This window comes from Macaca mulatta, chromosome 3 (assembly GCF_049350105.2).
Source record: "Macaca mulatta isolate MMU2019108-1 chromosome 3, T2T-MMU8v2.0, whole genome shotgun sequence".
Classification (NCBI taxonomy): domain Eukaryota; kingdom Metazoa; phylum Chordata; class Mammalia; order Primates; family Cercopithecidae; genus Macaca; species Macaca mulatta.
In genome coordinates, this window is record NC_133408.1 from 90,095,759 (window position 1) to 90,111,135 (window position 15,377).

The 15,377-nt window shown below is 37.5% G+C and overlaps 1 protein-coding gene and 1 gene segment (V, D, J or C); both read left to right on the forward strand.

Annotated features, from left to right (window-relative positions):
* LOC720538 (T cell receptor gamma constant 1-like) overlaps positions 1–14,716 on the forward strand; it is a 56,627-nt gene extending 41,911 nt beyond the window's left edge. Inside the window, 3 exon segments of the C gene segment in view lie at positions 8,693–9,022; positions 12,192–12,239; positions 14,128–14,716. Coding sequence covers positions 8,693–9,022; positions 12,192–12,239; positions 14,128–14,270 — 521 coding nt within the window.
* TARP (TCR gamma alternate reading frame protein) overlaps positions 1–15,377 on the forward strand; it is a 75,327-nt gene that overhangs the window by 24,681 nt on the left and 35,269 nt on the right. The window contains exon 1 of one of the 9 annotated variants that reach the window (XR_013415389.1): positions 2,138–2,159. The exons of the other annotated variants lie outside the window; for them this stretch is intronic. The gene's annotated coding sequence lies outside the window, so the exon portion shown is untranslated. Of the gene's footprint in view, positions 1–2,137; positions 2,160–15,377 lie in introns of those variants that run through there. 9 annotated transcript variants of the gene reach the window in all.

A 15,377-nucleotide genomic window follows, 5' to 3' on the forward strand; every position in this document is an offset into this window, starting at 1 on the left:
ACCAGCTATAAAACCATCTACTTCAGACAAATTGCTGTCCCAGGCAGCACCCCTTCCTTTCTGCTCACGCATATATCTTCCTAAAGTGCAAATGTGATCATGTCACTTTCTTCTCTAAATTTTTTTAGCAAGTCTTCATTGTCTATTCTTCTTTCAAAAACGTTTATTTGAAAATACTATAAAATAGAAAATTGTCCACGTTCTTACTTCTTCAAAATTAATGTGTTAAGTTTCTCCTACCTCATTTCCATCCTATACCCCTTTACTCAATGGATACAATTATTCTCCTACATGTTCCTTCTGGCCATGTGTAGCTTTGTAATTTTAGTTTTCATCTATTTTGACCCTTTGTTATCTGGGATGAGGTACAGTGATATTTTTATTTTCTCAGGTAATTATTTTCCTAATGCCCGTTTCTAAACAACCCATCCTTTCCTTTCAATTTAAAAATGCTGCAGCTTGTTTTAAATAGGTACACATATTTGACATATTTTCTAGAGAATTTATTTTGTCTATTTCATTATTCTTATATCATTATCATATTATCTCAGTAGCTTTATGATAAGAATTAAGATCTACAATGCCAAATATCTATTCACTGTACCACTTTCCAGAAAATACTTTTTCAATCATCTCATATTTATTCATTCCTATAGAATTTAAAATCAACTTATCTAGTCCAACATTAAACCTCACATCCTAGAACAACAACATCATGTCGTAGTAATTCTGACTGGAATTGCTGGAAATTTATAGATGAATTTAGGATGCATTGGCCTCTTTCTGATAGAAGCTTTTTATTCATCAGTGCATGTTTCTCCATGTATTTAGGTTTTATTTTGTGCCCTTAGGGAAACTAAATACTGTATTCTTCATATTGTTCTTGTATTTTCTTGGTAAATTTAATAAAAGATTTTATAATTCATTACTTTTTCATATTTTATTACTTAAATCCTCCACGGCTCTTGAATATTGACAGCTGCTAAGACTTCTGATGCTCCCCCTCATGGTCCTGGAATACGGAAGGCCAGAGGACAAAAGAGACTGAGTGGCCATCATTCTGTCTATCACAGGTATAAAGTGTCATCAACAGTGGCACGTAATAATTTTGAATTTTCTATTAAAAAGAAACCCTTTCCAAACATAATTTTCACCCAGCCCCATTGTCCTCTCCATTGGCTTGGGGGCTGTGAGCCGCCGTGTATGGACAGGTGCCCTCTGTGACCTCATTTATACCTTCCTGAATGAGGACTCAGGGTGAAGCTGGAGTGGACATGGAGGTCATCAGACCTGTCCTCCTTAGTCCTTGCAACTGAACACCTCTTCTGTACTCAGGAGATCACACAGCAGACCCCGGCTTAAGATGGCAGATTTTTCAACATATCAGATAGCTCGATTTTTTTTTTTTTTTTTGATCATGCCTCAGTATAATTAAATAATCTATTATTTCATGGGAGACAGAATTCTACAAATTTCTTCTGTTATTCCAGGAGAAATAATAAGTCATTGCAGAACACATTTTCTCATTTGGCATTGCTTTAGTAAAGCATCGTGTTGCCGAATGATAAAAGTGGCTTTTTGAAAGTGGAGACCTTGGTTCAAATTTCTCAAGTATATCTGCACTGACACATTTGCATTTTCAGTTACTGAAGAGTTTCCTCCTTTCAGAAGTATCTTCCCAAATTGCCAACAGAGAGGCCCTGGTGTTTGTGGAAACAGAAGGGCTTTTCCTTTGATGTAATCTCAAAGCAGTTTCAACACAATTGAACACCTGGAAATTTAAAAAAAGTATACAGTTCTCTGAATACTTTTCCTGGTAATTTAGAAAAGCAGTGGGTTGACCCACTGAGCCTGCTGTTTTCTCTTCCTGCTTTTTTTTCCATTTCCCTTTTCTGTTGGTGCTTTTCAAGAATTACTGCCTTAGAAGAAAACAGGTAATTTATGAGGAAAAAATACAAACTATCAGATGTCACAAAACCTATATTCAAGGACTTCCAAAAAAGCCAGAAGATCAAATTGCTAGTTCAAAGTTGTTAGATTGCTAGTCACGTCATGAGGATCAGAAGGCTGAGATTTTTGTAGAAGCTCAGACCAGTGTGATAGCACTGGTTGGATCAAGATATTTGCTGAAGGGACTAAGCTCATAGTAACTTCGCCTGGTAAGTAATTTTTTTTTCTGTTGTTATCCCAGTAATGAAAAACAGATAGATACGTTTTAGAAAAAAATGATCAACCTTATCTGAATTTGTCACATTCCTGGCCTCAGTATACGAACAGCAATTTTTCAGGTTAGCTGAAAATGGAAACAAAACGATTTTGTACATAATATCTTCCCTTCCCTGTCTGTAAGTGGATTAAAATTCTACTTTAGAATACACACACACCTAACACACACACACACACACACACACACACACACACACACACGGTAGACTCTGGAGAGAAATTAAAATGTTTCGAGGACCATGTCTGTAAACCATTGCTGCAAGTCCTTCGTCCAAGATAATTTTTTGTAGGTCTTTTAAGCGAGAGACATAAAAATGGAATTTTATTAATTACTTCTTCTCTGTATTTTGAGATACAACATAGTTCTTCCTTTTTCTGCTAGCCTGCCAAATCCATGTTACTGATTTTGATCTCATCCTGAGACACAGTACAGAAAAAATTACTTAGTATAGTAAATTACTATAGAACGTCGATATATCCCACTTATTAGTGCTCTAGTTTCTTTGAGGGAGGCTGAAGTCAGTCAAAATTTATGCTATTGGGACTCTTGTTATATCACCTGGAAATGGCCCAGTTTAATAGAATTTGTAAGGTTCAACCAGCCATGTCAGCTCCAAGGTCAATGAAAAGAGTCTTCCTGATTTTACATCTTCATTTCTTCATTTATCCTCTCAGCAAATAGTTACTGAAAACAGTTTTTGTTCTGAATGCTGGAGATAAAAGGGCAAAGAAGCACAGTCTCAACACTCAGAAGCTGCCAGTCTGGCAGATAAGTATTCTAGATTCTGGCTTGGTTGGGCCCTGCCCATGTTCTTTGACCTGTGGCTGCCAGAGAAGCAGAAGGTCTTGGGTTCATGAGCTTGTTTTCTTTCTTAATTTATGTAGCAGTTATTGCTTATAAGATCTATGTATTGTGTTTGGTGGGTGGATTTGATAAAATGACCCGATATTGTTCCTTTAAGGAGAAAATTAATATTAGTACAGTTTATTGAGAGCCAGACACCATGGTAAATAGTTTCAGTGCTTTATCTCCTTCCTCATCAGACCTATGCAGGAGATCCTCTTAGTCCCATTTCACAGATAAGGAAACTGAGGCCTAGAGAAGAGTAGTTACTTTCTTAAAGTCACATGATTAGTCACTGTGGCAACGACTGGGATCTAGCTAAGGCTATCTGTTTCCAAGTGCCTGGTCTGGACCCTTATGTGATATTTAGCATTATTAAGTCATAGTTTTATACTTTGAATATTTCCTCTTCTGTAGCTTGACCCTATGAATGGACTATTTTTCTTGTACCAACTTCCAATTTGTATTACTGTTTGTGTATTAATATAATTATTCTACTTCTAATTATGGCACTGAAATGACCTCTCTCTCCTCCAAAAAGTCATATGGAATACGCATGCATAAAATATTCAAAATATAATTTTTACCGTATTTCTATAGAATGAGTCGTTTTGACATCATTCCGCTCAGTTGTCTTTCTGTATTGGCATCAAATTTGCTAGATATGTTGAAACTGATGAAGGAGCTATTGCAGCTATGCTGTATTGCAGTGCTAAGTTGCGTAACTCAAGCTGCCTCAGATTCTCTGTGGAGTAGCACACGATTTAATTCAATGAAACTGTAAGGGTATTTTCAAGTCAAAAGGAGCAGTCTTTCAGCAATGAATCATCATTAAGAATTCATATTTTGTAACAACTTATCTGGTATTCTATCAATGAAAACTGGATTCTAAAAAGAAGTTACTCTATATATTTTTATTTTTATTTTTTGAGATGGAGTCTCGCTCTATCACCCAGCTAGAGTGCAGTGGCACCATCTCTGCTCACTGCAGCCTCCGCTTCCCAGGTTCAAGAGATTCTTCTGCTTCCGTCTCCTGAGTAGCTAGGATTACAGGCACCTGCCACCAAGCCCAACTAACTTTTTTTTTTTTTTTTTTTTTTTTTGTATTTTTAGTAGAGATGGGGTTTTACCATGTTGGCCAGGCTGGTTTTGAACTCCTGAGCGCAAGTGATCCACCTGCCTCAGCCTCCCAAAGTGCTAGGATTACAGGCGTGAACCACCGTGCCTGGCCAAAAGGAAGTTACTTTAGAATCAATCTAGATACCCATCCCTCCATACATATGAATCACAAAATACCTATAAATCATATTGAGTATCTATTTACTGAATGTCAAACATAAGAATCCTATTACTGTCTGTCTTTGAAAATTAAGGAAATATTAACTCTAAATTACACTTAAGACAAATTGTATACATGAAAACTCTTTAGGGAATATTTAGAAGATTCAGGTAAAATCACGAGAAAAGTTAAAATCAGACTCTCTAATGTATGTGATACAAGGAGAGAATGTACATAACCCAAAGTACCCAGGGCAGGGTGAGGTCAGTTCTTAAATTCCTGATTGCATTCAGAACTATTATGATTTTGTTTGACCTTTGTCTTGACTTAATGTCAGCCAATTTTTATGTCTTTATGTAAATATTGAAAAAAATGCTGGCAAAATTTTAAGACAAACACAAAGGTAAATTCTTGTAAAGGCTTCTCAGGTGGTGGGCAACAGTTTGGCAGAAAAGTCAAGCTATTTGGTCCCGGAACAAAGCTCATCATTACAGGTAAGTTTTCTTTAAATTTTGCAATGTAGAGAAGGGATGGGAGACAGGCAGGAGCTGGCTCAGAATTCTAGGATTCCCTCCTGGTTTGGTCACTAATCATGGTGAAATCTCCAGAGAGGTCAGGTGACTTGGTTCATGCCATGGGAGTCAGAACTTTTCCAGCCCTAGCATGGGAGACATTACTAAGGAGCTTAGACCAACTGCAAATCTCTAAAGGATGGAGGCCTTATGTTCCACTGGTATCTCTCTGTTAAAAGTTTTGTGAACAAGTTTAGTTTAGAGATTTTGTTTCTTCAATTCTAAAAATAACCAATGGAAAAAAGTAAAAAAAGGAAAAAAAAATTCAGCTACCCTCCTCATTTGGTCACTGAAAGATGAAATATTTGATAATTTGACCAAAGAATGATTACTATCAAATGTCAAAATATTTCACGGTGTGACCATATTTAAAAGTGACATAAGCTGCATTTGTTGTTATTTAAATTGGTCCAATGAGTTTGTTTATTATTTGTTAGCTTAAGCTTAAAGATGTAATTTTGCCTGGATGAGAGAAAACATCTCATAAAGATACTCTTGGTCTATTAGTTCCACTGAAATGAAAGTTTTCAGAGAATATTCACAAAGTTGATAAAGCATTGAAAAAAATGAAAGCAGTTTTATAGTTTTATTTCTTTAATGCTTGAGATCATATGATAAAATTAACTTATAAGTTAAAAAGTGACCTTCTGATTCTCTTTTATCCAGTTGATTTAATGTGAATGGTAGCAATCAAAGTCATAATTTGTAGTTTTCTGAGAAGTGATTTTTCAGGAAAGTGCGGTGCAGGAAAAGGTATGGACTTTGTTTCTCGATGACTCCTGGGGCTGCCACTTTCTATGTAACTGCCCTTTAGGAAGTGTATTTTGATTCACCAAGTATTCAAATTATAAAAATGCTGGTTCATTATAGAAAAATTGGAAAACACAAAAATAAACAAAAAATATAATTTGATATTGACCCTCATCACATTATCTGTTAACTTTTATTTAAACATTTTTTCTATGCTTTTTGTTTGTTTGCTTTACAAAGTTGGAATCATAGACTAGACACACAATAATAGATCTGGCTTTTTCACTTCACACTACTTCATAAACATTCTTTTCAAATGTCCTTAATATTTTGCAATAACAGAGCAAAGTTGAAAGTTCCGATTTCAAGTTGATCTGTACAATGAAAGTAATGGAGATTATTTATCTCGAAGGAATGTTGTATATATTACATGAAATTAAATATGGAAATTACCCACCAGAATGCCTGGCACTTGGTAGGTGATAGAAATATTAATTCCTCTTCCGGAATTCAAGTTACTACCCATGAGAGGTCTTTATACACTCAGGAATAAGACAAATGTATCAACCCCCATCTATTCAACAGCTCACTTCAGAACAAATATCACTATTTGTAAAATGCTTTCTATTTCTAAAAGACTAATTTTACCTGCTTCTAAAAGTAATTAGAATGTTTTATGTATTATCTCATATATGATCTGCTTGAATGCAAGGTGATTTTTCATTTTCCAGAGAAAATTTATACAAGTTTAAGAAAGTATGTATTTCCCCTCTCCCAACTTGAATATGTAAATTCATAGGGATACAGGTAAAATAGTCAAATGTCTACTTATAACATTTAATTTCTTAACTGGATCATACCTACAAAGTTAAAGATTATGTCAATACCAATATCAGTTGAGAAATATTGGCTTTGGTGCCCTTATATTTCATTAAAGATTTTGTTTTGATGCTTCACATGCATCTAAAGCAACTACCTTAGAGCAACTTTCTAAGGAATCTCAGTTCTCAGTGTCCATTTTGGATTCCTCATATGATGGTGTCCCTGAATATTTTATTCTGAGAAACAATTATCCACTCACAAAATAAAAGGAAATTATTTTTTCCGATTTATTCCGTTATTCTACATTTGTATGAAGTAAGTAAAAACTACAGGGACCTTAGCCCCAAGTAATAATGACCAAATTCATGATACATTTCTTTGCTTTTTCTTTCCTTTTACCAGTGCTATCGCCCCAAACTAGCATTCATTGAGTTCATTTCATGTTGACATCTCGTCCAGTTAGACCTTCTGGATCAAAGCAGAGTATTTGAAGAACATTTTTTAATATGAGAGGTTACACAAAGACTGTACCATCCATAAGGCACCCTCCCCCCCCCCCGCCCCGCCTATGTTGTGAGAGAAAATTTTGGGAAAGAAAGCCTCATTTTATGTTCTGGCACTTTCTTTCTGTCTATATAAATTTAGTATGTAGGTGTCCCTATCACAGAGCTAGGTTTTACAAACGTGTTCTCCATTCTTAGTGTCTTATTTGAGCTTGACCATTAAATAAATACAGATGATCAAAAGCTTCAAGGAAAGGAGAAGGAAAAAGGCCTGTGATTACCTGGCAAGGAGCACAGGTTAAAATTTTATCCCCAAATGTAGGAGAAAAAGGTAGGGGAATACATAAAATTCTGATAAGTGTATTACTGGATAAGATTAACGCAAGAGTATCTCTGAAAATAATCAATAAAAATGTTTAATAAAAGTTTTGGAAATGTTGCCATTTTGTTTCTAAATTCAAGAGATGGTGAATAATCTGGAGGTACAGCTGTAAATACTGCTCCACCCCAAAACTTGGAGGGTGCAGATGTGAAATTGAGATGTTATATAAAGATAGATATTAACTAGGAGGACTGCTCATGGTATATACATTGAAACTACCTGGTCAACTTGATAGACAGTACATACACATGGAAGTAGATTCTCATTAAAACAAGTGACTATGTATTGTTAAAAATAAAAGTGAACAAAATGGCTAGGCATGGTGGCTCATACCTCTAATCCCCGCACTTTGGGAGGCTGAGGCAGGCAGATGACTTGAGTGCAGGAGTTTGACACCAGCCTGGTCAACATGGTGAAATTTGTCTTTACAAAATACAAATATTAGCCAGACAAAGTGGTGCATGCCTGTAGTCCCAGCTACTTGGGAGGCTGAGGTAGGAGGACTACTTGAGCCTGGGAAGTTGAGGCTGCAGTGAGACATGATTGTGCTGCTGCATTCCAGCGTGGGCGACAGAAAAAGCCCAGTCTCAAAAAAAAAAAAACAAAAAACAAAAACAAAAAAAACAAAAAGCTGACATTTATTCATATGGGAAATAAGATAAATAGTAAGATTTTTAGAATGTGACATTTATTCATATGGGAAATAAGATAAATAATCAGATAAATATGGTGCATCGCAGAATCAGTGAAATGAAGAGTGGGAGGACACAAAATTGTGGAACATGAGAATGTGTGTTATTTGGTCAAAGAACATAAGTTACAAAGGATGGGAAACGAAAGTGGGAAAAGGACAAAAGAGTCTCATCTGTAGAGAGATCATTGAAGTTATCTGATCTTTTTCCCCTTTCCCCTGCCATCCACCTTGAAAACACCCTTCACTATAATGAAACTAAAGAGATAAAAAAGAAAATAAATATGTTCATGAACATTGGAAGCCTTGGTAGGAGGCAGTTAAAAATCACACTCCCTCACAGCATGTGCAGAATAAACAAAGGCCAGGTTTTCATCCAGCATCTGACACTTGAGAGCTGTGACTTTTGGCAAGTTATTTAACTTTTTGATCCTCTTTTCAACCTCTATAAAATAAGCACAGTAATAAGTACTGTGCAGCCTATCCTGGATGAAAGGCCCCGGTGGACACTAGCTCAATGGCACCGTCTCTTTTTATTGTTATGTACTAGGCCATTCCAAACCCTGCAATGTGTGTGTTTCTCTCATGATTCTTTTAAATTCATATTCCATTTCTCCCCATAGATAAACACCTTGATGCAGATGTTTCACCCAAGCCCACTATATTTCTTCCTTCCATTGCTGAAACAAACCTCCATAAGGCTGGAACATACCTTTGTCTTCTTGAGAATTTTTTCCCGGATGTTATTAAGATACATTGGCAAGAAAAGAAGAGCAACACGATTCTGGGATCCCAGGAGGGGAACACCGTGAAGACTAACGACACATACATGAAATTTAGCTGGTTAACGGTGCCAGAAAAGTCACTGGATAAAGAGCACAGATGTATCGTCAGACATGAGAATAATAAAAATGGAGTTGATCAAGAAATTATCTTTCCTCCAATAAAGACAGGTATGTGTTTACACATATCATCTCTCCGAACATGTCTTTGAAAGGGAATCCTGCATTTTTTCCTTTCATTATTAATGAAAAACAAGCATAAATCTTTCTTAATTGGTGTCACATTTAATGGTAGCATAAATGCCCTGCTACTTTTCTATAGAATTAAAATGGTGTGGGTTTTGGAGAAAACAAAATTGAAAAGGTTACGGAAGGTTTCTCAGCCTCAGTTCCATTATCCAAAATAAGAAAGTCACATGCTGGTTTTTAGGGTTGTTAGATGGATTAAAGGAAACAACGTACACAGAAGCATCTAGCAACGAAGCAAGTGGTAAATGCTCAAAAAGAGTTCTCCCTTCTCTTGATGACTTTACTTGATCTGGAAAAAAGAACAAATATACGCCTTTCAGGAATGTTCTACTGAAGCAGGCAGAGTCACCTCAATCTTGCTACCCACAAAGTTTAACCTAAAAATGATGGGTTCATTGTTGACAAAATGATATTTATCTAAAAACAGTTCCAATTTTCTATTTCCTTTGCCGAGACACAAAGGGGAGGCAAATGTGCAAAGCCTGAGGGTAGTCTTACCACTGTGCTTACGTGATCTGATTTTTCCAGTGATTAGGGCAAAATAAAACGTATAGTAAGTTCCAGGACAGTGAATATTATACAGGCGACAAGTTACAGTTTTATAATGTGTTTTCCTTTACACTAAATTCTAAAAGTAAAATGTCTTTCTACCTGCTTTTTTTTTTTTTTTTTTTTTTTTTTTTTGAGACAGAGTTTCACTGTTGTTGCCTAGGCAGGAGTGCTGTGGCACCATCTCGGCTCACTGCAACTTCTACCTCCCGGGTTCAAGCGATTCTCTTACCTCAGCCTCCCGACTGGCTGGGATTACAGGCGTCCGCCACCACACCTGGCTAATTTTTGTATTTTTAGTAGAGATGGGGTTTCACCATGTTGGCCAGGCTGGTCTCGAACTCCTGACCTCAAGTGATCCATCTGCTTGGCCTGCCAAGTGCTGGGATTATAGGCGCCAGTCACTGTGCCTGGCCTAAGAGTACAATGTCTTTCATGCGCTTCTCAAGGCAACTACGTTAAGGAGGACACTGCTCTTAATGTCATTCTACAGTAGATTTCTAATGCTCTTTTTTGGAAGTTTGTTTTTTTCTGAGAAAAGCTAAAAATATAACATAGAAGTGATCATATTATATAATCAATGAAGTGCTTTTAAAGGAGATAAAACTCTTCTGGTCCACATTTGCAACCAACGTTGATTGAGAGAGAAAGAGAGAGAACTCAGGATACTCTTACAGATTTTATTATGGGGAATAGTTACTTTATTCTTTTTATCTCAATCAATGCATGGAAATAAGTGATAGTCATTTTCATTTATCTTTTAATAAATAAAATTAACCTAAGGAAAAGAAGAAAACATTGAAAACCCATTAAAGTCAGCCCTTAAAGATATTTGGGCATGCAGACATGATAACTAACATTTGCATCGTGAGACTTATCCAAAACCTATGCCTCAAGTCCATTTTTGAGAATACATGAAATGAAGATCTCAGTGAGTGCATAAAACTGCACACCAGAATCATATCTGTATAGATAAGAACACATCTACTAAAAAAATAATAAACCAAAACACCAATGCGACTCTGTTTTCTTCTGCTTTAAAATATGTTGTCTTTGTTTGCATGTTTGCGTCTTCCTTTTTTTTTAAACATCACAGATACATTCAACTCTCACCTCAGGTTTTATTCAGAGAACTATCAATGTGACTTGGCCCGTCTCTTTCTAGTCCCAGAAAGAATTGCACTGAAATGCTGAGCTCCTATAATAAAAACGAGCATTTGCTGAGAATAATTAACATACTCAAAGAGATTTTCTTAGAGTACACAATGGTGACATTATATTGTCTCTTTATAAATTACTTTCTATCTATTTCTGTGGATTATTTCTACTAAGTACTTTTCAAATGTCCAATTTCTTTTCTTCCCCTATGACTACTGTCTGAATACTGGCTCTGCTGTTCACTGATACGACTCTCGGCAAGTTGCCTGCACTTTTTAAACTTTATTTCCTCATTCAGAACATGGGGTCATACATAATACAACTCGTTTCAGTGTTATTGGGGAATTAAACAAAAAATGCATGGGAAGCATTTAACATAGTGCCTGAGACAGTACTGAACACTCAGTAGATATTAGCTTTTGTTAATGTTGTTGTTGTTATGTCTAGAAACACTATATCTCCAGAAAATCATGGGTACTTGCTGGGGACGTTGGGGACATGCATGGTTTGGAAAGGAATGACTGCTTTTTTCTGTTTAGGTGAGAAATTTTTCTAAGCCAGACTCCTTCAAACATGTAAGATTCTGTTGTGGATTCTAGGACTGAAAGAATTCTTGGCCGGGTGTGGTGTCTTATCCCTGTAATCCCAGCATTTTGGGAGGACAAGGCAGGAAGATTGCTTGAACACAGGAGTTCAGAACCAGCCCGGGCAACATGGCAAAACCCTGTCTCTACAAAACATACAAACAATAGCTGGGCATGCTGACATGTGCCTGTACTCCCAGCTACTCAAGAGGCTGAGATGGGAGGATCACCTGTGCCTGGGCAGTTTGAGGCTTCAGTGAGCCGTGATGACACCACACTATACTCCACTCCAGCCTGGGCAACAGTGAGACACTGCCTCAAAAAAAAAAAAAAAAAAAAAACCCAAATTAATCTTTTTGCTGGTCTCATGTCAGCAGTGTGTGTTAAAGGCTTTAAAGTAGCCACTTGTTCTGTTTATTTTTCCACTGAACAAGTATTTATCAAAAACATACTTTGTGGCAAACACTGTGCTAAGAGCTATGAATACAGAAGGAAAACCAAATGATCTTGGATACTACACTCCAGTTGGAATAAAAAAGAAAAAGTATATTCTCCATGAACTTCAATATATTGATGTGCAAAACCATAATATATGAATTAGATCTATCTAATCACATAGAATTAGACCAATTATTTTTGGAATTGTGGGCTCATATTTTTAATAACTGTCCTCCTGCCTCTCTGTTGACAGTTTTTATCAATATTCATTTAATGACACACACACACACACAAACATACACATACACCTTGACAAATAATGGGCATGAATAATTGACTAGTACTTGCTCTCATTCTTCTAGATGTCACCACAATGGATCCCAAAGACAATTGTTCAAAAGATGCAAATGGTAAGTTTTTGTGTTTTTTACTTCCTCTTGATCATTTTAACTTTTGAACTTCTCTGGCTTGAAAAATCAGGGAATGGATTTTGTTAGGTTGGATGCTGCAGAATGGACCTTGTGATATTTTAAATTAGTCCCTCCTTTTCTAGGAGTTGTATTAACAAAGCAAACTATTGCTTTGGGGTATGAGATGGCTGTAAATTAGAGGGTAAAGTGATATGCTTTTAACTATTTCAAAAAACATTTTATTCATCCATGTGTCTTTTTTTTTTTTTTTTTTTTGAGACAGAGTCTTGCTCTGTCACCCAGGCAGTCACGATCTCAGCTCACCACAACCTCCGACTCCCAGCTTCAAGTGATTCTCCTGCCTCAGCTTCTCAAGTCGCTGGGACTACAGGCACATGCCACCATGCCTGGCTAATTTTTGTATTTTTAGTAGAGTCGGGGTTTCACAGGCTGGTCTCAAATTCCTGACCTCGTGTTCTGCCCCCTCGCCCTCCCAAAGTGTTGGGATTACAGATGTGGGCCACTGTGCCCGGCCTCATGTCTTTTGTTTTAATGACTGGGGAAAACATGATACCATGTTGCTTCTCGAGTTGTTTTGTCTTAGTCTTTGGTGTTTGCTAGTAGCTAATAACACGAACCAGTGTTTATCAAGTGCTTTTTACACAGAAGGGTTTGGGCTGTGTTCTGCATTTTCTTGTTTAACCCTCTTAACACCCCTATAAAATGGTACATTATTTTTTTCTCCCAATTTACAGTCCCTTTAAAGCAAATAATTATAAAAATCCCTATACATGTCACACAGCTAGATCTGGGATTTCAAATCAGGCCATCAAACAAAGAGTTTATGTACTTAGTAAGTTTCCTATTATTTTTCTGCAATAGAGTCAGATAGCAAGAAATTACAAAGCCAGGAACCCGAAAAAAAAAGGACATAATGTGGGGATGGGTGGGTGCATGGACTTTGCAGAGTGAACTTTCACTCCAGCTCTTTTAATGATTAGGTGTAAGTGACCTATATTTTGTGAGTAATATCTTTTTTAATCAGCCAACCACGAATAATTACACCAGATTTACAGTTATTGAAGAGATAAGGGCATGAATGTGAGATGTCTAGCATAGGGTATCTCATTTAGCAGACACAGAATGAGTACTTGTTTCTGGCCTTTTCTCTCTACATATGCACAAAGAATGTGACTAGAAGCATTGGCGCTAGCCCTGCTCAACTTTCCTTTATTTCCAATACCAAGGGGCTCTGACTTAAGCTGCCACACCAGGCAAGGAGGGGCAGTAACATCTCACTTGATGAAGGGCGGGGAGTTAGGAACACATCACTTTTCCACACCAAGCACTGATGTTTCTGGAGTTCTGACATCATGAAGACAAAACATGTAAAATGGAAATTTCTGCAGGCAGAGACTCAGCCTTGTAGCTCATTGAGTAGTTACTGGTGGTCCACCCCCACTGTCTTTACTTATTCCTTGACAGCACATATATCTTGCAAAACCTCAAATAATATGAAATGCAATCACCCAATAATAGCATAGCCATAATCAGAGACATTTAGGAAAGACAGGTGGGTGTGCCACAACTACCTAACACATCAGCGAATCTGGATTAACCACTTTCTTTGCTTTCCTACAAAGCAACCTTACTTTTTAATAGCTTGGAATGTTCTATGTGAATTTAGCAGAGGTTGTTAATCAACTTGAAAGCTGAATTCTGACTTGTCTGACTCTTGGTGGTGGTGGTGGTAGCAGTAGATGTTTACTTTTAGGTTTTGGTGGTGGTAGAATATCACTTCAACGTAAATCGTCAGAAATAAGTATTTGTGAACCCCTCTCCCGTTAATACGTTATTCTGTAAAAAGAACGTGTGAAATTTCTCTTAGATGCACTACTGCTGCAGCTCACAAACACCTCTGCATATTACATGTACCTCCTCCTGCTCGTCAAGAGTGAGGTCTATTTTGCCATCATCGCCGTCTGTCTGCTTAGAAGAACGGCTGTCTGCTGCAATGGAGAGAGATCGTAACAGACGGTGGCACAAGGACGCCATCTTTTCCTCATCGGCTATTGTGCCTAGAAGTGTCTTCTGAGGATCTAGTTGGGCTTTCTTTCTGGGTTTGGGCTATTTCAGTTCTCATGTGTGTACTGTTCTATCATTGTTGTATAATGGTTTTCAAACCAGTGGGCACACGGAAAACCTCACTCTGTGATGACAATGAGGAATAGCCATAGCGGTCTCCAGCACCACTCTCTCCATATTCTCCACAGCTCCTCCAGCCAACCCAAATAGCCACTGCCATGGTGTAGACAGTCCGCGGCTTCTAGCCTTGTCCCTCCCTTAGTATTCTTTAATCAGATAACTGCCTGGAAGCCTTTCATTTTACATGTCCTGAAACAGCCTTCTTTGCTAGTTGAATTACGTGGTGTGTTTTTCCTAATAGGCAAAATAAATTTAAAACAATGAAAAGTTGACTTTTGTCCATGTGTATTTTAATTGGATGATACCGAATTGAAAATCCAAGGTAAGAAACCTCATGGCAATTGGGCTATGGAATTCTGTATTGGTTGTAAGAATGGTCCAACATCCCATTTCTCTTTCTTTCCCTGAGCTAGTGTCTATGACACCTTCTAAGAGGAATCATAACCGAATGAAGGAGCCCATGCGGCTTCTGTTTTAAATGTCACCAGAGTCACCAGATTAAGTTGGTTTAGGACATTCCAGTGGCAACAGGACACCATCTCCTGTGACGCGTACCATGCGAGCTCAGCTCTAGAGTGTTTCGCAGACACCGTGTTTCCTGATCCTCACAATACCCCCAGGAGAGCTGCCCCAACACCAGAGAGGCAGCGTAATGGAGAGGCTCAGCACATGCTCTCTGGTCCCAGGAATCCTGGGTATGGTGTTTAGTATCTGTGTGGCCTCAGATGAGTTCTAGGAACTCTATGTGCCATAATCTCCTCATGTAAAATGAAGTTATAATGCTCCATTTCCTGAAGTTATGTGGATTAGATGAGTTAATAGCACCTGGCACACACAAGCCCTCCACAGTATCAGCGTGCACTGTTGGTAACTCTACTCTAGAGACAGTAATAAATCAAAAAGTATCTGATGCAGGCCTCAATCAACTTAGAA